At 39.3% G+C, this 26,478-nt stretch overlaps 1 protein-coding gene across 1 annotated transcript in view; it reads right to left on the bottom strand.

Annotated features, from left to right (window-relative positions):
* Nucleotides 1-14,018, bottom strand: part of slc12a4 (solute carrier family 12 (potassium/chloride transporter), member 4) — an 86,854-nt gene extending 72,836 nt beyond the window's left edge. The window contains exons 1-3 of the mRNA XM_002942670.5: nucleotides 13,752-14,018; nucleotides 6,293-6,387; nucleotides 330-452 (exon numbers count right to left, since the gene is read on the bottom strand). Coding sequence (XP_002942716.1) covers nucleotides 330-452; nucleotides 6,293-6,387; nucleotides 13,752-13,887 — 354 coding nt within the window. The 5' untranslated portion in view covers nucleotides 13,888-14,018. The remainder of the gene's footprint in view (nucleotides 1-329; nucleotides 453-6,292; nucleotides 6,388-13,751) is intronic.
* Nucleotides 14,019-26,478: the final 12,460 nt, after the last annotated feature.

Below are 26,478 nucleotides of genomic sequence, written 5' to 3'. Positions count from 1 at the left end.
TCACTCTTTAATATAGGATAACAGAGTTTTACAATAAATTTAATATATGATTAAGTCCTAGCTACAACAGTAAAAGCGGCTATATTTCTAAAAAAAGAAAAAAAAAAAAAGTCTCTGTGGATATGTTGCTTGGGACAGAGAAACAGATTTTTTTAATGATTTGGCCCGCAGGAAAGTTGGTCTGAAACAGTACAGAACGTTGACTTGTGTAAAGTAAAGTAAGCAGCACCCTAAAACAGATAGAAGAGCTGTCAGCTCTATGGTTTATTTACTACAAGGCCCTGTATGGAAAACCTGGGCAAAGCAGGTTTGACAATTATTGTGCTCACTTTGTTAACTTTTCTTCGAGCTTCCTCAGCCTCTTCATGTTCTTTGGCACCTTGGGTAAGGTTTGTGTAGTTAACAAGACGACTGAGAAATGATGAAACTTTAGGTCGAATATCAAGCTCTTCCTGTGTGATAAACAGGAAAACATTTAGTTAGACACAGAAAACAATAATAAATTAACAGGGATAAAATTAATCACATTTTTTTTTTTCATTTGACTACTTAAATTGACTGCCCACAGAATTCCACTGTATGCCATGACTAACAGTTTTTTTTTTTTTTTTACATAAGAAAGTAAATTGCACTGTAATACTAATACTCAAAATTAGTTCAAGTGCAAAAAAGTATATGTTTTAACAGTACAGAGTGTTCGGCTAAAATACTTTTTTTGGCATACCTAGGACTGGAAGATCACCTTTTACAAAAAATTACAAAGAATGTCTTTTTACTACTGTATCAACTGTTTATTTATTTGCCATAAAGGATTTTATTCTGAGAAAATAAACTGTCATCATTTATGCTGTCTAATAAATCTGCAATTTTTTTTTTTTTTATCGTACAAAGAGTTTTGCAAGCGTTATTATTAACACATACATTTAAAGCGCCAATATATTATGCAGGGATGTGCAATAGGTTGAACTTAATTATGGAAAAGGGACAAGAACATGATTTTTTTTTAAACATATATTAACACAGATGTTAATATATGGACATTGACGATTAAGATGTAATTTACGCAGAAGGATCAAAGAAGATAACTGTAGCCCGGAGAAACTAATATAATGATACCGTATATACTCGAGCATAAGCAGAGTTTTTCAGTACCCAAAATGTGCTGAAAAACTCACCCTTGGGAACAAGCAGTGCTCATATGGAAATGAAGGATGACTAAGGGGCTGCTGGAAGTAATGCACTTTGCTCTGCGCCGCACTATTTAATTTTCAGCTGTCGAACAGAAATGGAATCAGGGATGTAGTGGGAGTGCCAGCAAGCTCCCTCTTTGAGACCGTTTTACGGTCCTCTCATTCTGCATTAAATTTATATACTTAAATTTCAGGTTGGGGGGTTGTGTGAAATCTGTCTGTACTGTACCTGATCAGTAGTTACTTCTTAAATTCTGCTTAAAATTATGAGCTAATATTTTTTAATTTGACTGGTGGTTTTTCATATTTAGTTAGAGAACCTGTGGTGGGCCTCTAGTGTGCCAGTCTAACAGTGCTTACTGTCATGTTAGAGTGGCTAATGCTTGGGGTTAATGTGTTGTAAATCAATTTCTGTAATGATATTACTGGTTTAAAATTTTTAGAACTGTTCTATGAGATTGGGACCCTCAGCTTTTCCCTTTCACTTTATGCCACATTTGATAAGCTGGCCCTGTTTGTTTACACACATTGTTTTGGTGGGCCCCTAGGTTGATGTTTCTGATGGCCCCCAGGCACCCCAGTCCAACACTGACCCCTGCTAGCAATTCCCGCTGCCCCCGCCAACCCAAGCTAGAATGTACCTGTTAGCGCGCACACTATTGACACGCCTTGGTTAATCCGTCACAGGACCCTGTACCTGCTGCATTTCCCACCCTAGGCTTATACTCGAGTCAATACATTTTTCCAGTTTTCTTAGGTAAAATTAGGTACCTCGGCTTATATTCGGATCGGCTTATTCTCGAGTATACACGGTAACTACAAAAATTGGTGCATCATTTTTTTTTTTTTTTGACAAAAACAGTTTTTCAGATTTTTCTTAACCTGTAGAATTGCAGGGATTGGCTGAGCTGCTAGTGATATGAGTAACCAAATGCGGTCCACAATATACAGTAGTTCCCACATATTTAAATCCTTTACTTCTATTTTCTTTTACCCTCTTTTTTGTCTCTCTCCTCACCATCCAAAATGTATTATTTTTTTTATTCCCCAGCAACACAACTTTTTTCTTATGTCTATGCTTACAATATTCTTGCATACAATGACATTCCCTCCCACTATTTCTATTTTGCCCATCACCCTTAGCACTACCCTACTCCACATTCCTAATCTTGGCCTCACTTTGTTTTATTTATTTTTTTAAGTTTTTTTTTTGCATTTTAAATGTATTAAACACAAAACAGGTGGGTTCATTCATAACGTTTATGGGCTGTGTACACTCTATATCAGAGACATTACATGCAGGTTCAACTACTGTTTCTGGTAACTCAAGCCATGGACCCAATATATATGTAAATTTGTATTGGAAGCCACAAGCCAAGTACACCAAGTTTTGGAGAGGAAAGTACAACGGTACAAAGGCAGTATAAATAATTATCAATATCATAGCTTGCCATAGTCATTATATAGACCATACAATTTCCCCAGTTAAAAACGGTTCTTTGGCATCAAAAAATTCTACTTCCAGTTACTTCAGCACTCCTCAGTGTGTAATTGCTATGCCCCACACAACACAGCATCTAAAATCTGAACGGCCAAGCAGAACTTTCCTTCACAACATGTCCAACATTACTGCCCCTCACTTCACTTCGCTCCGCTGCTGCTCTGGGTTGACACATCACAACACTTCTGGGAAAGGAATATGAATATGCGATAAGCAGAGTATTGAAATAGGAAACTGGGTAACTGAGAAGATATGTTTAGGCCACTGTTGACTGAACTTTTAATATGAAGGTTGTTTCAACGGGGAAGAAAACGTGATACTCAAAGAATTTGGTGAAGATGTGCAGCGAAGACCACATCGCTGCCTTGCAGATCTACTCTGTGGAGGCCAAATTGAAGTGTGCCCAGGATGCACCAACGGCCAGCGCAGATTTCTAATTTGCGCACCCTCAGGCTGTCCCCATTCTGCGTCCTGATCTGAAGCAGTCGGATTGGACATCATGGGGATTCTTGAAAGTCAGCTTTACAGGTTAACTAAAACAATAATACAAGAAATAACAGGTCAACTGTGTAAATTTCCAGAAAGGAACCTTCAATTAAAGGGGACCTGTCACCCTAAGCTATTTATCTTTAGTTAGTCGTCGGTCTCATCTCACATATTGGGAAGTGGTTTTGACGATGTTGAAATGAACCACACAGTTTGTTTTCTGCTCTGGTTTAAAACATGTCTGTGAGTAATGTATTAACAGTGTCAGTTTGAAACTTTTAAGGTGTGTCAGAGAGCCAAGAAGGAGACCCCCCACTCTTGTAATCACTGTTATTGTGAAAACATGGGCCCTTGGAATTAGTAAAATAAGAGTCTGCTGCAGGTTGTGGTGATGTCTGTGGCTGCAGTCTCCATAAGCGGTGATGCCTTCCTGCCAGGAAAACTTTTGGCGACAAGTTCAAAAAACAGCCTCAAGAGAGTCCTGACTATCTCCTGCACAAGCCGTAGCCTGCTATATCAGACACAATTTGGACATACAAAGCAGATAGAATACAGTGCCAAACAGACTGTCAGAGTGTCCTGCCAGTCTGTGTCCACAGTAGCTAGGATGTTGCTGCTGGGATAGTTAAGACCGTGCTGCAGCATGCCCGTGAATCTCGTTCCCCCACACAGTAGTAACACAAAAGCACATCTTCGTTGTGGTGTGTATCACCTTGACCTGTCTGAAGTGCCCAAGGCAGCACAGAAGCATGCCTTGCTGGGCATAATGTACCCAAGTCCCCAAAGAAGCGCAGAAGCATGCTTAATCGTGGGTGACGATATAGGATTCCCACACAGCACAGGAGCCCCATAAGGGATCAAAGTCAAAATAAACCTGTAAAAGGAAATAAACTGGAAAAATAAAAAAAAAGTTAAAGAGGAGAAGAATCTAGTCTTTTTTTTTTGTTTTTTTGCCATCCTGTCTTTTAAAGGGAAGAGCACATTAACACTATCGTTTCCAGTGCTGCCTAGAGATGCACAGAGAAATTACAAATATTTGATATAAAGCAGATTACCTGCCAATCTACATATGTGGTGTATATCATCATTTGCCCATGTGGTTTATACTACTTAGGCAATACTGTATAAGAAATTAGAAAGGTTTTTTTAAAACATAAAAGTGCCACTAAAGCAGGCACGACATAATGCTGTTTGTACAACATTACATCGAACATAAACATGTGGCTCATTTATCAACACTGGGCAAATTTTCTCAGGGGCAGTAACCCTTAGAAACCGATCAGTGATAGGCTCTTTCCAGCCAGCTGCAGGAGGAACAATGAATGAAACAATTTGATTGGTTGCCACAGTTTTTTTTGCCCAGTGCAGGTAAATTACCCTAAGAGGCAGATTCATCAAAGTACAAGTTTGAATCCCAAAATGGGTAAAATTAGATGCGATAATTTCTGATGATTGGAAATGTCACGAATATGCTTACATAAAAATCGTAATAGTCACGATAATATTGTATTGGTGATCCAAAAGTCACTAAATTTTCGTATCCGAACAATCGTAAAATGCAGGAAGCCTCCCATAGGACTCAATGGCACTCTGCAGCTCCAACCTGGCCCAAGGAAAGTCACGATAACGAAGCTTTAATGAATCCGAAAATTTCATACTAGGCGCAACAAATACGATTCTGTTGCGCAAATTGTCTCAAGGTACGAAAAAGTCAAGCAAATTAATGAAAAAGTCGCAAAAAATACGTAGAAAAAACACTTTTTTGTATTTGGATTCAATCGTACTTTAATGAATGTGCCCCTAAATGTCTCTTCTTTGAGTCTAATGGGAATTAGACAAGTAACCACCACAATTGATGGTATAGATAAAAGTACTCGCCTTCTCAGAAGTGAGGCTGAGTGGATTTTCTGTCTGAATACCATAGTACTGACAGGGCTCAATAAGTGCTTAATTTATCTTTCTTCTACAGACTTATATAATTATAATAATTTCTTCATAGGAGATCATCCCATGTTGCTCAGTATCTGATGTTGGCATAAGACTTCACTTTGACCTCTAGGTAAACTTGACTGTCTTTCAAACCTTGTTTTGAGATTTTCTTTTTTTGTTTGAATAAGTTGTATTGTGTTTGTTTTGTTTTTTGGTATACAATTTGGCTGGTTTTTTGTATATAGTACCCTTTGTGAAAAAAATTGGCGCCTCTGTGGACTTCTTCGCTACATTAGTCTGCATAATTTGTATTATTAAATATGTTTATTCATTTAAGAGCCCCTTAGAATAACTGCTGCATTAGCTGTTTAACTTGCTGGGGCTATACACAAATATTGAATATGTGGCTCTCACTATTGTTTCTTTGACATCCCATAATGTATTAACTGCTCCCAACATCACGTACAACACAACTGCGATTCATCTGGATACATTCACAGAAGATGGAATGCATATGCAATGCGCAAGGGACACAAACACTAAAGATATATAACTTGTACTTTTAAAAATGCTCTTGCTGTCAATATTCTCTATTTTTCTCTATATTTATTGTGAATAAATCTGTTTGGGCAATCCTTTTCCTATATATGTAACAACCATAGAACAGGGGGCCCAGACCATTGGTTTGCTATATGGTAGTTCCCCCTGCCTTGCCACCCTCTCGCTTGTTTGCTGCAGGTGGTGTGGTGGGAGGATGTTAGGGGGTGTGCATGTGCATTCTAACCCCGCCCCACCCCCTCGCAAAAAAAAAATTCAGTTGCAGAATTTGTCATATTTATTAGCCACAATATGTTTTAAACATGTTTCAAGTGTGATATAGTGGCATCTATGCTAAAAACATGCAGTGTCTAATAAGCAATTGCAGCACTGCGGTACTGCGGTGTTGGGAAAAATTCCAGAAGCCACTGACGAATTAAAGATGTAAGTTAGAGCTGGAGTATGCAGAGGGCAGATAGTGCTTGATATGCAGATAAGAAACAGTGGGTGTTGTAGTACAAAGAAATTGTAGCAAATTAGTTTACGTTAAGGAGATGAAGCTATCTTCTTGCAAGCAAAATAATATTCAAAGACTATTTGAATGCATTGACTGTTATTAAATTCAAACATTGCAAGATAGACTTCTTACCTCAAATAAGGCCAGATTTTTGTCATAAAACTGATTTCCTTTATTAGCCTCTGAACCAGTAAGAAATGGACTATTCTCTTTGTAATTTCCATGACCTACAAAAAAATATTGAAACTGATAAGCAACTCTTGCATATTAGGTTGGCCCAAACGTATTAAAATCAGTATAGTAATAAAAACCAGTTAAATTAGGATGGCCTAAACCTATTAAAACCAAAAGCTCACAGGATCCCCTGGGATCATATTTATATATAGATAGAGAGCAAAAAAAAAAAAAAAAAATATCAAGTCCCTGTGAGTGCGGCACATTTATATTATATATTTTTGTTTTTGACCTGCACCAAGGGCACTTGGACTTGTATAGGGTTTGCTCCCCCCTGTGTGTATGTGTATAATATATTATATATATATATATATATATATATATAATAGCACAGAATACCTGGGTGCCCGTGCAAAAATAAAAATATACAATTGTAGGGCACAAACCGGGACCTAGTGAAAAAGAAAACATTTATTGAAAAAAATCCAACACAAACTATGCTCTTCCTCAGGGACAAACCAACAGTTTGAGTTCCCACACACACCCCAAAACCATTCTCATATAGTGTAATTGTGTGGACAATAGAGTATAGATGGAGGCCCCTAATAAATATTTTGGTACACCACTATGTTTATAGTGTCACAAGTCAAAAGGCTTAGGTCACATGCTAATCCTCATACCCAGGTAAAGCTCTAGTACAAATTCGAACATCACAACACAATTAGCAGTATAATTAACAGTTTGTCATATATATATATATATATATATATATATATATATATATATATATATATATAATGCAGCAGAGGCCAGCACTCTCGTGTAGAACGAATACAGATGCCTGGGTGCAGTTCCACTAATTTGTTCACAAATGCTCGAAGGAAGGTACCGCTCACACAGGTCTTAGGTTCAATTTTGTAGATTTATTGAAATACAATAACGCCTAACATGAGACCGTGACCCGGTTTTGAATAATGTTACCTTGTTTTGAATAGTGTCACGCTTTGTATATTATTTTTTTCCCGTATTTTTTCTTTACCTATTTTTTCTTTACTTATTTTATGTTACATTTTTTTCTTTTGGGCAATTCACATTAACACATTCTGTTTTGTTTATTCTGATTGTCTAGTACAAATATTTGTTGTATTTCGTAACCTTGGTGTGGATTGTGTACATGTACTGTCTGATGTCATCACATTTGCATTTTTTGGGGGGTGTTTTCTCACGCTCACGTTATTGTCCGTTGGTGTTCCCGCCAAACACTGTTTATAAGGTTTTTTTTTCACTTGTATTTGCAACTTTGACAAAGGCTGGTGTTGCAGCCGAAACGTCAGTTCCCTTGCCTCTTCAATAAATCTACAAAATTGAACCTAAGACCTGTGTGAGCGGTACCTTCCTTCGAGTATATATATATATATATATATATATATATATATATATATATATATATATATATTATATATATATATATATATATATATATATATATATACACACAAACACAATGCATATTACATATATACACACTTACATACAAGTATGGGGTCCATTATCCAGAAAGTTCACACATGCATATTCTATATAAATTAATATTTTTACATATAAATTTTTCCACATTATGGGAAGACTACCACAAATATTTAAAATGTCTTAAAGGTATAGCGATCGAAATTAGGGAAACCCTGTTATCTGGAAGCCCCAGGCCCCAAGCATTCTGGATAACAGGTCCCATACCTGTAATTCAAAGCTAACATTTAAATTACTGATGCTAAGTAACATTTAAATTCTGTGTTAAGAACCCTTAACTTTTTTTTTATTTTTTATAATACATAAAAACTAAATCTTAATCTTTATCCTGCTCGAAATATGAATTAACATGTCCTGACAAGTCTACAGCATGCACAGTGTTATGACTTGCCAGACGAAAAAAAAAAACGAAAGTCAAGAAGACAAACTAATGAGATGGGAAACAAATCCTCTCATGTAAAACGCGCCTATAAGTTAATGTCAAGTAAAGTAAAAATATATAGAGTTAAAAAAGCATAGCACTCAGCAGGAGTTATAAGTTAAATTTTTTTTCACTGTTTCAGTATAGCAAAATCCAAAGTATAAGGCTGATGTCCCACGGAAGTGTTAGTCGCCCTACATAGATCTCTGCTATTGTAGGCAACTATCCGCTTCCAAAGTCTTACAAAGTTGCCTGCCGGAGGAAGCAATTTGAAGGCCTTTCCACCAGCAATTCCTGTTTGTGTCGGTGGAAAGTCATTTCGGAGGGGTTAGTCGCCCGCAATAACAGAGATTGATCGTCGGCAACTAACACGCTCCATGGGACATCAGCCTAAGAAACCAAGAGCCAAAAGCAAGCCTGTGCGACACAATACCCGTTACATAAGATGTACAATATGCCATTACATAGTTAAATTAAATGTTGTACAAAGAGTTACATCATAGAAGGATCAGAAGATCCAAAAGGTAAAAGTATTGCCCAACCTGAGTATATGGCAATTGTGCAATGCTGCTACATAAACTTTTTTTGCTTTGTCCATTTAAGGTAGGGATGGGAATTTCCTGAATGGATACTGTAAAACAACCAATAACTTTTTTGTATTATGCAAGTGCTTTATTAGCTTGTTGATCCAGATGAGCAGCCCTTTGGACTTTTCTACGTCTGTTGCTTGTTTGTATGCAAACAAGCAAAGTCATCTGTATGGTCATTATAGGACAGAGAAAATATCCCAGGAGAAGAAAAATAAAGCAGAGTTAAATATTCTGTAAGTTCTGAATAAGACCCTTGCCAAATAATACAAAAAATATTGAATATCATAGGTACAAAACTATCTGTTATTGACTACTGGCTATACAACATTTGCACTCCAGTGTGTGTACTGCCCACCTGATACAAACCACTGATGGATATTATCAATTATGCTGTGGAGCTTAAGGCTAGAGGTAGCATTTTTACATCAAAACTGGGTTTTCTGTTGAACTGAAAATATCTGTGGAGAGCGAGAATGCCTTCAGAATGCTTTTCATTCTTAAAGAATAAGTAAACCTTTTTTTATCAGTAAAATTACTCTAAACAGCCTCCAGAATTACCTACCTTTGTCCCAGCATTCTCTCTGACCTGGTTCCTCAGTTAGAAGTTAATCGTTTTTCTTTGCTTCCTTGTGCAGAGTGAAGCCCCGCCCCCACTTCCTTTTCAGTTTTCTCTTCAATTCGTCGACCTGGAGAGCCTTCTGGGCATGCCTGAAGGCAGCAGGAGCCAGTCTGTGCATTAACAGGTTTTTTTTTTTTTTTGATGAGAGACCTAAACAGGAAGTGGGGGCGGGGCTTCACTCTGCACAAGGAAGCAAAGAAAAACGATTAACTTCTATGTTAATACATCAATGTATGTTCACTAATGCAAGAAGCTTGCCTCATTAAATAGGAGATCTGGAGTTAATAGTCCATAATTAGTTTTTAATAATTTAATACAGAAACAGTTTCTGACCTTAAAAATGCTAAAACAAACACAAAATGCCCATTATCTACCTGCGAGGAGTATCTCTGTGGGATTCATCCCACAAGCCAAAGGCATACATTAGCAGAAAGCACAAACGCACATTACATTCTTCATTAATACTGGCTCCTGCAAACAACACGCAATGAGCTAACAGGGCTAATAATGCAGCAAAATTGTAAAATTTTTATTGTGCAGCACACTAACTTTTCGACTAACACAATATCCTTTGTCAAAAACTATAAAGCTATTGTGTTAGCCGAAACATTAGTGTCTTCATCATCTGGACTGTACCCAGGCTCTGATATTCTTCTTAAACATGAATGCCGGCATTTGTAGTGTGCTATATATATATATATATATACACACATTTGTAGCAAACACTCGACACAGTATCAACCCCTCCCAAAAAAAAAAAAAATTTACATATTAGATGTATCCTACATGAATTAATGCAAAGCAGATGTGTAATAAACCTACCACATTTCAAATGCACCTCGGTGATATTAGGATCCTGCATACTACACCTCTACAATTTTTTGTGGGAAAACATGTAACATTATCTGTGTTGGTTAGCTGTTCAACTTTCTTGAATGAAGTTCCTGCCTGGCTGTTCTCGTGGCTGCAGTAAAGTGAATTAATCTGGATTTAGCTAACGCTCTAAACACCTTAAGCTAAGGTTGTTCTTAAGCAATCATTATTGGAGGAGGGGCAGAATAAAATTCTGTAATTGTGCTCCAACTATCAATTATGTTAAAAAAAAAAACCCAATAAAAAGTTTTGAAAGCCTTTTAGTATCATCTAGAATAGGGCTACTACAGGTCTGATAGATGAAAGAATATCAAGTCTCCAGAATTAATTTACATGAGATTAAATGCTAATGGTGGCTTACGCGCAACTAATTGTTTGTTTGTTTTTTTTATGACCCCAGCACTTAATATGAGTATTAACATGTCACCTTAGTGGCTACTATTGTGCAGTGACTATCATCACATACGCACACGGGATCATGCCACATTCATAGTATCTTTATCAACTGTGAATATAGCTAACGGAAGTGTTGCCCTCCGTGGCACTGTATACTGCTTCTGATGCGCACCTCCAGTTCACATATCTGTAAGAATCATTTGTTTTTGAGCACCCACTTGAGCCTTTGTATCTATGACTATCCTGACTATATTTTGTATTTTAGTTTTTTGGATTTTTTTTTAGGTAATGATTTCTCCTTCAGTGGTCCTACTCACATTGATAGTGTTTTATGTTTGATACAAAAAAAACAATTACATGATTAAAGGGTCTATACATACCTAGACACAATTTGGATTATATCCTGTTACTGTTACAACTTTTTTGTACAAATGTCTCTTTTTTTAAAAGCCATATAACAGCTAATTTGGATTGTTGTTTTCTCACAATGCACACACATCAACTGCGTGATAAACCAAAGTAGATGCTTTAAAATGTATTTTATTTCATGCAGGTTTGGGGCAGGCTGGGCAGGTAATAAATTGATCAAATGTATAGGGCTGGTCAGAGTGGTGCAGATGGAAACTGCAGGAAAGTGGCATGGAAGCCAAAATGGAAAATGAAAACATTGTGAGAGATGACAAAAAGGGAAATTTGTACAAAAAAAAAAAAGTTTTAAAAGTTGGAGACTAATAAAAAAAAAAATGATGAGAGAGAAAGAGAAAAAAAAATAGAGACAGCAAATTAGGAGAGCAATTTGTACCAAAAACAAGCATGCAGTTTTCTCTGTTTTCTTTTTTTTTTTTTTACTACAGGTGTGGGACCCGTTATCCAGAATGCTCGGGACCTGGGGTTATCTGGATAAGGGGTCTTTCCGTAATTTGGATCTCCATGCCTTTAGTCTACTAAAAATCATTTAAACATTAAAAAAACACAATGGGATTGTTTTGCCTCCAATAAGGATTAATTCTATCTTATTTAGGATCAAGTACAAGGTACTGATTTATTATTATAGAGAAAAAGCAAATCGTTCTTAAAAATCTGAATTATTTGCTTATAAAGGAGTCTATGGGAGATGACCTTCCCATAATTCGGAACTTTCTGGATAACAGGTTTCCGGATTACATATTTGCATATGTATTACATATTTGCATATGTTAAACTTGCCGTACAAACAGTTTTTTCTTAGAAGCATGAGTAGTGGATTAGGCATTTTGATAACTATTCACACTGTTGGAGTAATTCTTTTATTTTATTGGTTTATGCAATTTTTTTTTTTTTTTTTTTACTTACTTTATTGTATTTTTAGTTTTGCATTATAATTTGTTACTTGTATTTAACAACGCTTTGGGGGTTTGAAATAGAAAGATATTTAACAATTTTAGATGTCAGAATGTGTGCTTTCCAAAAATATATGGTTTTCGAGGGTCTTCATCTGTTAGGGGGGGGGTCTTATGACACATAACATACTGTTTTCATTATAGAGTCCATACACACAACATACTTTGGTAAACCTATGCACACTGAGCATCAAATTGCTCAGTAGACCCTTAGCGGGCGACTAATCTCCCCGTGTGCCAGAGCCCTTAGGGTGTTTTATGTTGTTACCTAATGACATGTGAGAGATAAGATGCTATAAATTGGAAGCTTTGAGGTTATTTTCAGAATTTTTTTTATCAAAACTGCTAAATTTAGGGATGCTTTGTAGCTAGGTGGTTTGGAGTTGAAAGAAAATTTTACTTATTTGTGAGATGGATTTGTCAGAATTTGTAACTTTTCAAAAATATAAGGTTAGGAGTCAACATACTTTTTTAGGGACTGGTGTGATTTAAAGAATTAGTCGGACTACCTTGCTGTTTTGATCCAATCTTTGTCGTGGTCCAAACAATATCCTAACTGGGGAAAGATCCAGTAGTGGCAATTACTTTACACCACAAACAGTCCATGGTACAGCAATCTAAGTGAACCCTATAGTGAAGGGTATATTGTCTATATTTGCACCCATTTTGCCCTGCATTTTCCTGTGGTGGAGCACACCTGTGTTTCACTGCCTGTACTAACACGGGTTAATGTAAATGCCGAACGCAGTTGGAACACAACATGGAAACACAGGGCAACACGCCAGTGAGTACAATCCCTAAAGCACCTTTATGGGTGTGGCCAGTGGCATAACTACATTTTACTGGGCCCCACAGCAAAGTCATTTTGGGGCCCCCAAAATGTCCAGAAGTTGGTCTGTTTAACCAATATTTATTAAAATTCCTCATTAACAAAGGCCTCATAGGGACCCCTATACCTTCTGGGCCTCCCTCTATAATTACACCCCTGAGTGTGGCCCTTGGGTGCCAGTACAGAAAAAACAGTAACCCTAGCTGCTGCCAGACACTTGTGGCTTACTTTGGCAGTGAAGCCGAGGCGGGGTTCATCTCCTCTCTTCCCTGACTGGCAATAAGGGAAGAGGCAGTGAATAGTGAGCCAGCTCCTACTGCAGAACAGAACTTCAATCCAGCCCTGCCTGTACAAGGAATTCATTGGCTCCCATCTACACATACAACTTACGGGTAAAAGACAAGAAGATATAGCCTTTTTTCGCATTGACACACACATTTCTCAGCAGCGTTCCTGGCAACTGATTATAAATATTTAGGTGTTCCAAACTAGCCTTCCGACTGGAAGAAGCCGAAGTCGTGCATGAGTTTTTAGCGACTGCATTTTATTACCGATTTTTTCCAAAATCTATTTTTTTTAAATAGGGTAATAAAAGCGAAACATACCGCTGTATAACCGATGTTATAGCAAGGTTAACTCTCCAACAATATTCGTTCCCTGATATAAATACAATACCGAATCTATCACGTACTTCTCTAAGGTTCTCTTTTTATCATTGGATCTGTGAGAAAACAATTACAACCGCGGAGGCCCTAAACTTTCCGACCCTGCTGTAGAACTTACCGTCGGAACTAACGCTGTCGTAGGGATCCCGAGAACTGTGCCCTGTGTCCCTATAATCCACTCCGTTAAGGCCTTCCAAGTAATCACATCCCAATCTAGCTTGCTCTTCAACTGGAACAACTGTGAAGTGAGGCATTTTGTTTGGGGACTATCACATCTTTTGCCAACCAAGCAAAGATACCTAAATATCTACTCCACTTTCAGTGAATTCCAAAACCATAGACTCACTTCCTCCGGGGAAATTAGCATATTCCGCAACCCCCGCCTTGATTCGCTGCTGTAGGGTCGGACTGGCAAAGGCATATAGGGGGAAAGGGAATGCTAGAACGAGTGCACATGATGATAACCGGTGTTTGGGAGGTTTAATAATAAACTGGTCAAAGTAAAGTAAGCAAAATGTATGAAGTTAAAAAAAAAAACAGGTAGAGTGAAAGCAAAGGGTTACCTTGATATTATAGAAAACCCTGCCGATGAGAAGTTTGCATGAATAAAGTATGTCAAAGCTGCAGGAATTCTTGATGTATATATATATATATATATATATACACACACACACACACACACACAGGTATGCAACCTGTCATCCAGAATGCTCGGGACCTGGGGTTTTCCGGATAAGGGACCTTTCCGTAATTTGCATGGGCGTCCACAGAAGGGGGCAAGAGGGGGCACTTGCCCCCCCTGGAAAAGTAGCAATAAAAACGGGCGCAATAACTTGGGGGCGCATATTAAAGGGGAGATGAATTTTTTTTTTTTTTTAGTTGTAACATTATTTATATCCCCACCTTGGCCATTATAAAACCGCCGCCCAAACCCCCCTCTAAAGGTCCCAGGAACTGAGCGCAGGCACCACCTTCCCACCCTTCCCTATACTGGAGCGGCGCTTACCTCCGTGCGCCCATATGACACGCATGCGGATTGGGCACGCCCCCCCCTACGCATGTGTGTCTTTGAAACACAAGGCGCCAGAAGGCGCAGAAAGCGCTTGGGTGCGGCGGCGGTCGGTTGTGCTGTGGGCTGGCTGAGTGAGCAGGATTGCTGGGCTGGCCTTGGCTGACTGGCACCTGGGACTGGGATTTCGAGGCACTGCTGCTGCTGACACAGGTACAGTTGCTGGGGGCGCAATATGAGGGGGGCTTGGCTGCTGACACAGTACAGATGGGGGGCTTGGCTGCTGACACAGGTACAGATGCTGGGACCTTGCTGGGGACGCAATATGAGGGGGGCTTGGCTGCTGGCACAGTACAGATGGGGGGGCAATATGAGGGGGGCTTGGCTGCTGGCACAGTACAGATGGGGGGGCAATATGAGGGGGGCTTGGCTGCTGGCACAGTACAGATGCTGGGGCCTGGGGGCGCAATATGAGCGGTGGCGTGGCTGCTGGCACAGTTCAGATGGGGGGCAATATGAGGGGGGCTTGGCTGCTGGCACAGTACAGATGGTTGGGCAATATGAGGGGGGCTTGGCTGCTGGCACAGTACAGATGCTGGGGCCTGGGGGCGCAATATGAGGGGTGGCGTGGCTGCTGGCACAGTACAGATGGGGGGCAATATGAGGGGGGCTTGGCTGCTGGCACAGTACAGATGGGGGCAATATGTTGGGTGCTGGCACAAATACATGGGGGCAATATGATGGCTGTTGGCACTGGTACATGGGGGCAATTGGGGTTTTTTTTATGTGGCATGATAATTTTGATCCATCTAATGTGTGTTTCTGAGTTCTGAATTATGTGAATAGTAGGTAGCTGAGTAGAGCAGAGTAGTTGTAAAAGGCACTAACAGTTGTAAATGTATTCATTAATTAAAATATATTTAATTACAATTGTATATTTTTACATACAGACACACGTAAGCTAGTATCATCCTGCAAAAAAAAAATAAATAAATAAAATATATATATATATATATTTGTCTGTTGCAGGATGATGCTAGCTTACTTGACCCCCCTTGGAAAATTTTCTGCGGACGCCCATGGTAATTTGCATCTCCATACCTTAAATCTGCTAAAAATCATTCAAATATTGAATAAACTGTATAGGCTTATTTTGCCTCAAATAAGCAGTCGTGATCAGGGTATAATATTGGTAAACTTTTTAACTATTTGTACTCTCTTATATTGTCTACTATACCTCGTAATATAAGAGGGTTGATTCACTAAAGGTCGATAAGCGTTATTGTATGTTTTTTTGCATTAAAATTGACGCGAAAAAACCACGCGATTTGCCAAAGTATTGTTGCGTGGTTAAGTCGAATATCACATGCGTTATATAGCGTGCAACCGCATTGCGTTAATTCTCGCACAGAAATAATACTAAAGCATGATTCACAAACACTTTGAGGCGCTAAATATCGCATTAGTCTATGCGAAAATTAACACCTACTCGGGGCAGGCGGTAATTATAGAAAAGTACAGTTCATGAGCTTTTGGCAACACAATATGGACTTTGCAGTGGGATTTATTCAAGTATGTGTTGGCCCTAGAGTGATGCAGCCTCCAGTTTGCAGGAAATGGGCATTTTAAAAAAAGCAGTTTTACGAACGTAATGGTGTGTATGGCTAATATGGCATGCGCGCGATAAGTAGCACACGTGAGTTAATTAGCGCGCGAAAATAGTCTTTGCGACTTAAATAACGCAAACAGCATCGCGTCTAAATTAACGCAAATATCCTTTTAGTGAATCATGCAGAGCAATTTGACAGAATTGGAAAACTGGGCAGAAAACTGGAAAATGAGGTTCAATTTGGACAAGTGCAAAATTATGCACTTTGGTAGAAATAATATAAAAGCGTGCTATCTACTAAATGGTAGTTTGATGGGGGAATCCTTAATGGAGAAGGATCTGGGTTTTTTTTGTAGATAACAAGTTGTCTAATTCCAGGCAATGCCATTTGGTGGCTACTAAAGCAACTGCTGTCTTGTATAAAAAAAAGGGCATTGAACATAATTTTGCCTCTTTATAGGTCCCTGGTAAGCCTCACCTTGAGTATGCAGTGCAGTTTTGGGCTCCAGTCCTCAAAAAGGATATTAATGAGCTGGTGAGAGTGCAGAGACATACAACTAAACTGGTAAAGGGGATGGAAGCTTTAAACTATGAGGTTAGACTGTCGAGGCTGGGATGGTTTTCTCTAGAAAAAAGGAGCTTGTAAGGGGACATGATTACTCTGTACAAGTACATTAGAGGCAGAAAGTGAGGCCAAACATGCAAGAGAAAGCCAGTGCAGCTGTTGCAAGGTAGCTTGGTCACATGGTTGAAAGTTTGGCCCATAAATAGAGCTGCTTTCTAGAGCCAATTGGCAAGCAATATGAGAGGTTCAAGGCAAGATTTTATTATTTATGCCTTCTTGGTCCATGTTAACTAATAGTGGTGGCGGACTAATAGCACTGGCCACTTTAAAATGGATGGTTAAAAGGAATTGAGCCAATATATTTGTTTTTAAGGCCTTATTACCCAAAACTGTGACCATAGGTGGCACTGGCATAACAAGATGTTACTGGGCTCCACAGCAAAGTCATATTACAGCCCCAGACATTGGTAAGTTGATTCATTCTAACAAGATGTATTAAAATTGTTCATAAAAAAGGGCCTGGTACTGGGCTTGGTACTCTCCTGGGCCCCCCTGCAACTGCAAGATCTGCTTCCTCTGTAGTTAAGCCCCTGGGAGGTGGGTAAATGTAAGCATCAATTCCTTTATGCATAAATTACATCGTATTCCTTTATCAGGGAGATCCAAAACAACAACGCCATAGAGTCTATGAAGTTCATTCATCATGAAGTGGCGGCCTTTACAGAAGTCCGCTGGTTAGAACAAGGTGTAAAAGAGGCTATTCATGTTAAGGTAGAGAAACCATCGATATATGGGGTTGGGGGGCTTCAACACCACCTGTCTGCTACATACAATGCTGTTCTTTACCCCAGCAGTTTCACAACACTTTACACCTCCATTAATGTAGCTCTAACAAGTAACACCTGTTGCATGCACCCTGGTAATTTTATAACAGTAACCTCTATCGCATTCACAAGCTTTGAAAGTTTCAGTTGTCACTTCTCTGAATTGATTACTAAGCAAGTCTCTAGATTTACTTTTACTAGATACAATGCCATAGAGAAAGAAATTGCATCCACTATGAGCATTAACAGAAAGGTTACCTGTTCTGCAAACTCACTCAGGAAAATAACAGTTTACTCAATTCTCTTGAGCCACTGACATTTTGTTCCATTCACCTACCTCTACAGAGTGCTATTGCACTACTGACATGGCCCCCTTAGGCCCTCCAACGCAAAAACCCAAGTGCAGAGGGGCCAAGGGGGCAGCATTCCCTAGGCTGCCTCAGGGTGGTGCAAGGAGCCAAAATGGCCCTGGGTGGACCAAGCAAGCTACTCATAGGTATTTGGCCTAAAATGGAGAACAGAAATTGATGACTTTCTATTTGACCTACAAGCACATTTAGGATTCTTAAAAGATCAGAGAAATACTAAGAGCTGTGTTCTGATGACATAAGAACATATTTTTGTTCCTAAAGATCCTGTTCCAGGAATTATGGAAATCTGGGATGAAAAACTACCACTTGACATTAAAAGTAAGTTGACTCGGTGGTGTTTAGAATTGCCACAGTTGGAGTAGGAGGGATAAAATCACTCACAGAACCAACAGCATGGTCACACTGTGCTTGCAGGGATAACCCTGCATATTTCCTTACAAGAGGTCAAGGTCAAGAGGTCAAGGTACAAAAGGTACAAATTACTTAATTGCAAATCATCTGTGGTGCCATCAGTGAACAGCCTTTTTGAAATCTTTCAATACCTGCCACACTGGTTGTCCAGAGGTTAATAGTAAGGCTGCAACATCTCCTTAATCACTTAGATTTCCTTCTCCTCCTGTAACCCACTCGCCCCCCCCCCCCCCCCTCCTGGGTCCTCCTGGGCCCTCCTGGGCAATTTGCTTTGATTTTTGGCTTGCCAGACATCCTCAGTTGTTCTAAGCTCAGATTACTAAACACGCCCCCCAGTCTAGCAGCCAGTAAAGAGATGGCATTGCTGGTTCCCATAGAAACTCAGCTCTAGCTGTCTGCTTCAGTTTTTTTCTCCTGAGCTCAGCTTTACCATTACAGTGCTCAAACAAAGCAGAACTTTTATCAAAGAAAGTTGTGCCTGTGTGAGCCTGTATTCTTGATGAAATGTATGCTGAATAAGGGTCTGTGTGTGTGTAGGCTGTTTGCAGATTTAAATGTAACATTATGTATAGGAGGAAAATTGGCCACCGGGTGAAAGCTGCTATTTGCTTTAGGAAAATGTGATGGTGCTGGCAAGCGTAGGGGATATATGAAGTACAAATGATGTCATTTGGGTGGGGGAGAGATGCCCAACTGATATACATTGTAGGTAAATGTAGGCTTTACATGTCCTTTAAAGTGGCGAGGCTCTGTACAACAAAATTATCAGGGCCCCACCGGGAACCTAGTGGTTAAAACTGAAATGCACATTGGTGGCCAGGTGGTTCCAGGTTCTCCATTAAAAAATGAACCTATTTCCAATGTACATTTGTTAAAAAATTTGTACCATTTATAAAAGATATAATCCCTTGCCTGCAATTCCCCCCCTTCACTCCACTAGCTCTGATTACTGATCACACAAATCTTTAGACAGCAATTGCTGCACTACTTCAAAACCATCATTACTGCTGTAGGGACCCATAGGGTTAACATGCTCCTATGACTTTAAACCCTACCACTTCCTAGTTTATGCTGTTACTGGGCTAAGACCCATGTATTCAGTTTATAGTTTTGCCTTATTGGTTTACAGGTTGACTCTACCCTTTGCACTCCAATATAGTGTTTAGCAAAGGGGTGGGTCTTCCTCTTAGGCTGCCCCTGGTGTTTCAGGTGGAAGGTCAAGTGGAAGTAAAGCCATTCCTACCCTAGAGTATCCATCTACACTCAAGAGAAGTGGGGAACATGTTCAGGGCCATGGTTAAGACATAGGAAATAGGCTAGTACTTTACTCCTGTTCCATAGTCGGCTGTTGGGATCCTAATACAGCTAAGGTATTCAACCTGAGGACTGACGTATCTATCCAGACTGCCCTTCATAGTGGTACCATGCTGACCAGGTGCCTTTACCCTGCCCAGTCTTGAAAGAGGTGAGATAAACTGGTGGGCATCCTCTCTTGTTGTCCTCAGAGTGTTACTGCTAATTCCTCGATGTGAGTATGATCTAACCCCATGAACTAATTGTCTGGGACAATAAACCAAGTTATCATTTGTTCATCAGGAACAACCTTCTGGCTTCCATTATTTACTATTTTACTCAGCATACAGCATCAGTGAGTTGTAGTTGCACTACACCCCGGAATATTTTCACTTAGCGAAAGCCCATCTGAAGGTTTGAGTCCTATGTTCCCCATGCTCTAAACCTATTCTAGCTGGCTCTGCCTGTTTTTATAGCCAAATAGGGGTTACTGATTTAAAGACTATTTCACAACTCTTGTCCACACCTATCCACCTAACTATAGAAATTGCATTATTAATAGCCCCTTACCCTACCCTACCCCCTGAAGGATGCATGCTGATTGCACAAATCTTAAACGCTACCTGCTGGGTTACAGCTTTACATTGGCTACCTCCTCACTTTCTATAACAATGGTCAAAGATAGACTTTAATGTATCCACTCTATGCACTACTTATCAGCTACCTTAGACGATACCTTAGCTCCATAATAATATTTGGTCACCCTTTCTAACGAAAAAAACTGATTGATTCATATTTTCATTAGTCTCTCAACTAATTAAGGCTGTCAGCCTATTGCATATTGTTTTCACCAACTTATCCTTTCATTTTTACATTTAAAAACTTTCTTGTAAACTTTATAAGTAAAGCTCAGTATTTGTACTGCACCGATACTGATATTTAATGCAATGTTGATAACTTAAATAAAGAGTTAAAAAAAAAAGATTCAAAATGGAAAGAATGGCAAGCATCTCAACAGGACAACTAAAATCCCATAATAAAAACTGGGCCCCTTGGATAACTTACCGGAACATCTCAATACAGCCATAGGACTTACCACAACAGCCTCAAAGGATACCTCCAAAAAACCCTATACTTCCAAAAGTAAGACCCGAATCTAAACCTATTACATACCTACCTGGCACCGTGGGACACCCCAAAAGGTGCACCTTTGTACATTGGTATACTAAATGCAAAATAAAAAAAATTACCAAAAAAAAATATTCAAAGACTTTGGCCCACTGATTTCAAAGTATATGTGCACAGTAGGATGCCACAAATCAGATCTATCTTATTGCAACCTGGTCTGAAAGGGTTCTAGACATAGAAAGTTTTATCAGAGTTGGCATCTTAGCAATTCTGCCTTTTGGAATTTAAAATTAGCTGTAAAATTAAACTCCTTGATAATCTCCTGTCTGTCTACCAATATGGTAAAATGTGTGACTAAAGCACCTGCATTTAAAGGAACAGTAACACTAAAAAATAAAAATGTTTTAAAATAATTAAAATATAATGTGCTGCTGCCCTGCACTGGTAAAAGTTGCGTGTTTGCTTCAGAAAGACTACTGTAGTTAATAGAAATAGCTGTTGTGTAGCCATGGGGGCAGCCATTTAAATTGAAAAAAGGAGAAAAGGCACAGGTTACATAAGAAGATAACAGATAACTGTGTAGAATACAATGGGAATCTGCTACTTATCTGTTATCTGCTTAGTAACCTGTGCCTTTTCTCCTTTTTTCAATTTAAATGGCTGCCCCCATGGCTACACAGCAGGGTATTTATATAAACTGTAGTAATGTTTATGAAGCAAACACACAACTTTTACCAGTGCAGGGCAATAGTACATAATATATTAGTTATTTTTATACACTTTCATTTTTTGGTGTTACTGTTCCTTTAAGTAAAAATAGTGCCCTGAGGGATTTTTCCAGAAAAATAGCATAATGTATATATATATATGTTAACTTTCAGCAAGTGTGATTTATTGCCAGGAGAGCCTGGTGATAACCCACTGCAGGACCCACTGGCAATTCCCATTCATCCCAGTCCCAGCCATGTGCCACTAAAAATTGCAGAATACACCATTCATGCTGAAGACCAGGCAAGTACAGCTTGGTGCCATTTAGAAGGTGAAGCTTCCAGTCCCTTCAAATCAAGAATGCAACAAAGTTTCTGGAGTGAACAACCACACAAAGCCAAACTTCATGATTATTATAAGGGGTGACAAGGAATGGAATATTCCACCATTGCGTTAGCAGGAACCCCCTCACCTCAAAAGTTGTCTCATAACCCATACAGTGAGCTACCCAAAAACTAATCCAATACAATCTCCTATATCTATTCATATGCTAAATATCTGATATACTATTACTGGGCTGGTGGGAAGTGATACACTATTGCATTGTGGCCGATAGTCTAAAGCAATATTGTAGTTCATTTCAATCATTAGAGTTCACTATGGATTATTATATAGTAGGTAAGATATATTTATAGCTGTATTTGTGAATCCCTGTGCCTTTTTTTCTTTATATACATATTAGACACTTAAAGGAGAACTAAAGCTTAACTAAAGAAATAGGCTAAAAATGTTGTACATTATGCTTTGGGTTTGTGTACCTGCCCAAGGCAACCACAGCCCTTTAGCAGGGATGATCTGTGCCCCCAGTTGCTCCCCATCTTCTTTTCTGCTGATTCACTGCACATGCTCTGTGCTGCTGTCAGTTACTGAGCTTAGGGACCAACTCACAATATATACTGTATATGTAGACTATAAGTGTAACAGTCTAAGGCTGATTAGTAATGTATTTGGATTCACAAAACATGGCAGCTCTGAAACCAGTGCAATTAGCATCAGAATTTAATAATCAGCCCTGTAGCTTATCAGCTTAAATGACAGGCCAACCTCATTTTCTGCTTGATAGTTTGCAACAACCCCTAAACTTCTCAACAGATCCTCAGAAGACACTAACCATGTGCACTGTCCTGGACAGTTCTAACAGAATCCAAGATGGGGAGCTCATGTGACACCTGTAAAGACCTTTATCATTACTACTATAGAGATGCTAAAACTTTTGGCTAGTGCAGTCAATTACGTACATAAAATATGGCGTCGCTAGCCATATTCATTTTTAGAGTTTAGTTCTCAGTCAGCAGAACTCATTCTAACAATAAAAATAATAAATAATAATAAAAATGTTAACTCATCAAGCTGTTCAACCAAACCTCTCTAATGGCAACACCACCCAATTTTATACCCACCTGCCCTTCACTTTCCCATTTTAAGTAGCCCCCAGCAGTATTAATTGTCCTTGTCAAACAATTGGTCAGTAACCATTAGCAAAATGTGGCACAGAAGCCCCTTCCCTCTCCTCAATATTGACCATAGGGATTCAAGAAATACACAGAGACATGTTTATGGGGAAACCTGATGGGCACAGGATTTATTAATACTATTAATCAGTTGGGGAATGGGCATTCCTAATGGCCAATGATCCAGAGGAAGGCGAAAAACCCCAGTGTTTGGCCAATCTGCACTGATGGTAAAAATTCTTTCCTGACTCCTAAAACCTGCAGTCAGTTTACTCCCTGGATCATGGCTTTATATGTTGTACATGTAACCACTATACATGGGTGGCTGTTTGTGTAGAAGGGTGGGAGGGGTGGGTGTGTGTTTGCGTAGAGGGGTGGTAGGGTGGGTGTGTGTAGAGGTGGGTGTTTGTGTAGAGGGGTGGGTGTGTACTTGTCTAGAGAGGTGGGAGTGTCTTTTTGTAGAGGAGTGTGTGGGTGTTTGTTTAGAGGGGCAGTTGTTTGTTTGTGTAGTGGGGTGGGCGTTGATTGTAAAGAGGGGTGTGTAGTTGTTTGTGTACAGGGTTGGGTTTGTCTGTAAACATACAGATGAAGCGCAGGTTTTCCCAAAACTTAACTAGTTACAAGATAACACAGGCTATCCTGTTGTGTTATCTCGTGCCATCTCCCTGCTGTGTCAGGGGAAAAAAAGCCTTCTTAGGCTATTATTCTGTTTTTAGACAGCAGGTGGTGCCTGTAAAGTAACGTTAACATGCACAGTAGGGGGTCCATTTTGACACCAGACTTCTCCAGCCTTATCTTTTTTCTGGAATGTGGGAAGTGCAGTGATTAAGATTACCCCCTGGTAAAAGCAAATAGAGCACTAGTCTCTCCTGTGGGTAATTACACACTGGGCTGTTTCTGGGCAAATCCAGTTGGTACAACGTATATCAGGCGCATAATCATATATTTTTAATACTGTAGTTTGGCATTTTTCCCTCCTCTTTTCACATTATGCAATTTTGTTTTCCTCAATCATTTAACTATTAGAGTTCCCAGATCCCTGCAAAGAATGGGCCCAGACAATAAATAAGTTTCCTTTTCTCTGTAATAATAAAACAGTACCTGTACTTGATGCCAACTAAGATATAATTACCCCTTATTGGGGCAGAACAGCCCTATTGGGTTTATTTAATGGTTAAATGATTCCCTTTTCTCTGTAATAATAAAACAGTACCTGTACTTGATCCCAACTAAGATATAATTACCCCTTATTGGGGCAGAACAGCCCTATTGGGTTTATTTAATGCTTAAATGATTCTCTTTTTTCTGTAATAATAAAACAGTACCTGTAATTGATCCCAACTAAGATATAATTACCCCTTATTGGGGGCAGAACAGCCCTATTGGGTTTATTTCATGGTAAAATGATTCCCTTTTCTCTGTAATAATAAAACAGTACCTGTACTTGATCCCAAATAAGATATAATTACCCCTTATTGGGGGCAGAACAGCCCTATTGGGTTTATTTCATGCTTAAATGATTCCCTTTTCTCTGTAATAATAAAATAGTACCTGTATTTTATACTGGTTTTTTTGTGGTTTGGATGGTTTTGAGAGAGGGCCATTTGTATAACTCAGCCTGCAGCCTTGTGCTTTATATGGGCACAGAACCCCTCAGTGACTTCTAAAATCCTTATCATTTACAGTAGGGGGTACATTATCCCTTATAATACATGAGTGATACTCAGAGTTCCCTGTATAACTCAGCCTGCAGCCTTGTGCCTTTATATGGGCACAGAACCCCTCAGTGACTTCTAATATCCTTATCATTTACAGTAGGGGGTACATTATCCCTTATGATACATGAGTGATACTCAGAGTTCCTGTATAACTCAGCCTGCAGCCTTGTGCCTTTATATGGTCACAGAGCCCCTCAGTGACTGCTAATATCCTTATCATTTACAGTAGGGGGTACATTATCCCTTATAATATACGAGGCCTGCAGCTATGTACCTTTATCACAGAATGCCTCCAATATCCCTTTTAATACATAAGAGATTATTACAGCCATGTTTTTCATTTATAGTTATTAAGGTTAAGGCCACAGGCAGTGACAGCAGCTTTGGACAAGTATAAATGATAAATAAAGCAGACATTATCAATAGTTAAGAAATATATCTTTCCACAACTTGGGACAACCTATCTGTACTGAACCCAGTGAGTTTCTTACGCCCTGTAGGCAACACTGACACCCAACACTGCACCACACCATACCTCCCAACATTTAAAAATTAAAAAGAGGGACAAAAGTATATGCCGCGCTAAGTGATGCAATATTTTTGACCACGCCCCTCTGACCACACCCACATTACAAAACACCCCCATTTTCCATAGTTGGAATGGCAGCATCAGACAGACCAAGTGCACTAGTGTTTTAACTCTTTTACTGCCAACGACGTATGGCATACGTCGTGGCAGTAAAAGGGCTTAAATGCCAACGACGTGTCCCATACGTCGTTGGCATTTATGCGCAGCTCTCTGCAGCGGCGGCATGTGCCGCCGCTGCAGAGAGCTTCTATCCATGACAGCCCCCCTGGGCAACGTGCCAGGGGGGCTGTCATGAGGGTCCTGCAAGACGATCGCTCGCAGGACCATCCAGGAAGCAGCAGACGCGATCGCATCGCGTCTGCTGCTTCCTCCTAACCTCCTGCCGGCCGGTCCACTGAAGAGGAGGCGATCGGGTCTTCAGGACAGGTAAGAACTTTTTTTTTTTTTCATTTACACACTTACATACATTTATACACACTTACATACATTTACACACACTTACAGCACACATGTTAGCAGTTTTTTTTTTCATTTTTCACACTTTTATACACTAATTTACACTCATATACACACTTACACACTATAACAAAACTTTTACACATGTACACACATGTATACACAAACACTTTGGTTTTTGTTTTGTTTTTTTTTCATTTTGCCACTTTGTTTTTAGTTTCTTTTACCCAAAAACTGTTTATTTTGACAGCGTGACTATTGGATCAGATATTCTGACCACTAATTACACTGTCATGTGACCTATTTTGTTGTTTCACTGATTTGCACAATTTTTGTGGTTTTATTGCATTTTATCCCTGTATAAGTGTTCCTAATCTGTTTTTAGCGTAGCTTTGCCAGGTGTAACTTTGGTGTACAAAAATAACTTTGCCTATTTTGAATTCATCAGAATGTGTACTTTCCAAAAATATATGGTTTCCTGGGGCTCTCTGTATAGTTAGGGGGGGGGGTTACTGCACATAATACGCTGTCAGGAGGCTCTGTGTGCAAAAGCTGAGTTGGCAGGCGAGAAATCCTTATGCGCTATTTTCATTTTGGGGTCAGTACACACCGCAGACTTTGGTATATCTATGCATATTGGGCATCAAACTGTT

The sequence above is a fragment of the Xenopus tropicalis genome, chromosome 4, assembly GCF_000004195.4.
Source record: "Xenopus tropicalis strain Nigerian chromosome 4, UCB_Xtro_10.0, whole genome shotgun sequence".
Classification (NCBI taxonomy): Eukaryota; Metazoa; Chordata; class Amphibia; order Anura; family Pipidae; genus Xenopus; species Xenopus tropicalis.
The sequence above is the reverse complement of the archived record's forward strand: the minus strand, read 5'-3'. Positions and strand labels throughout refer to the sequence as shown.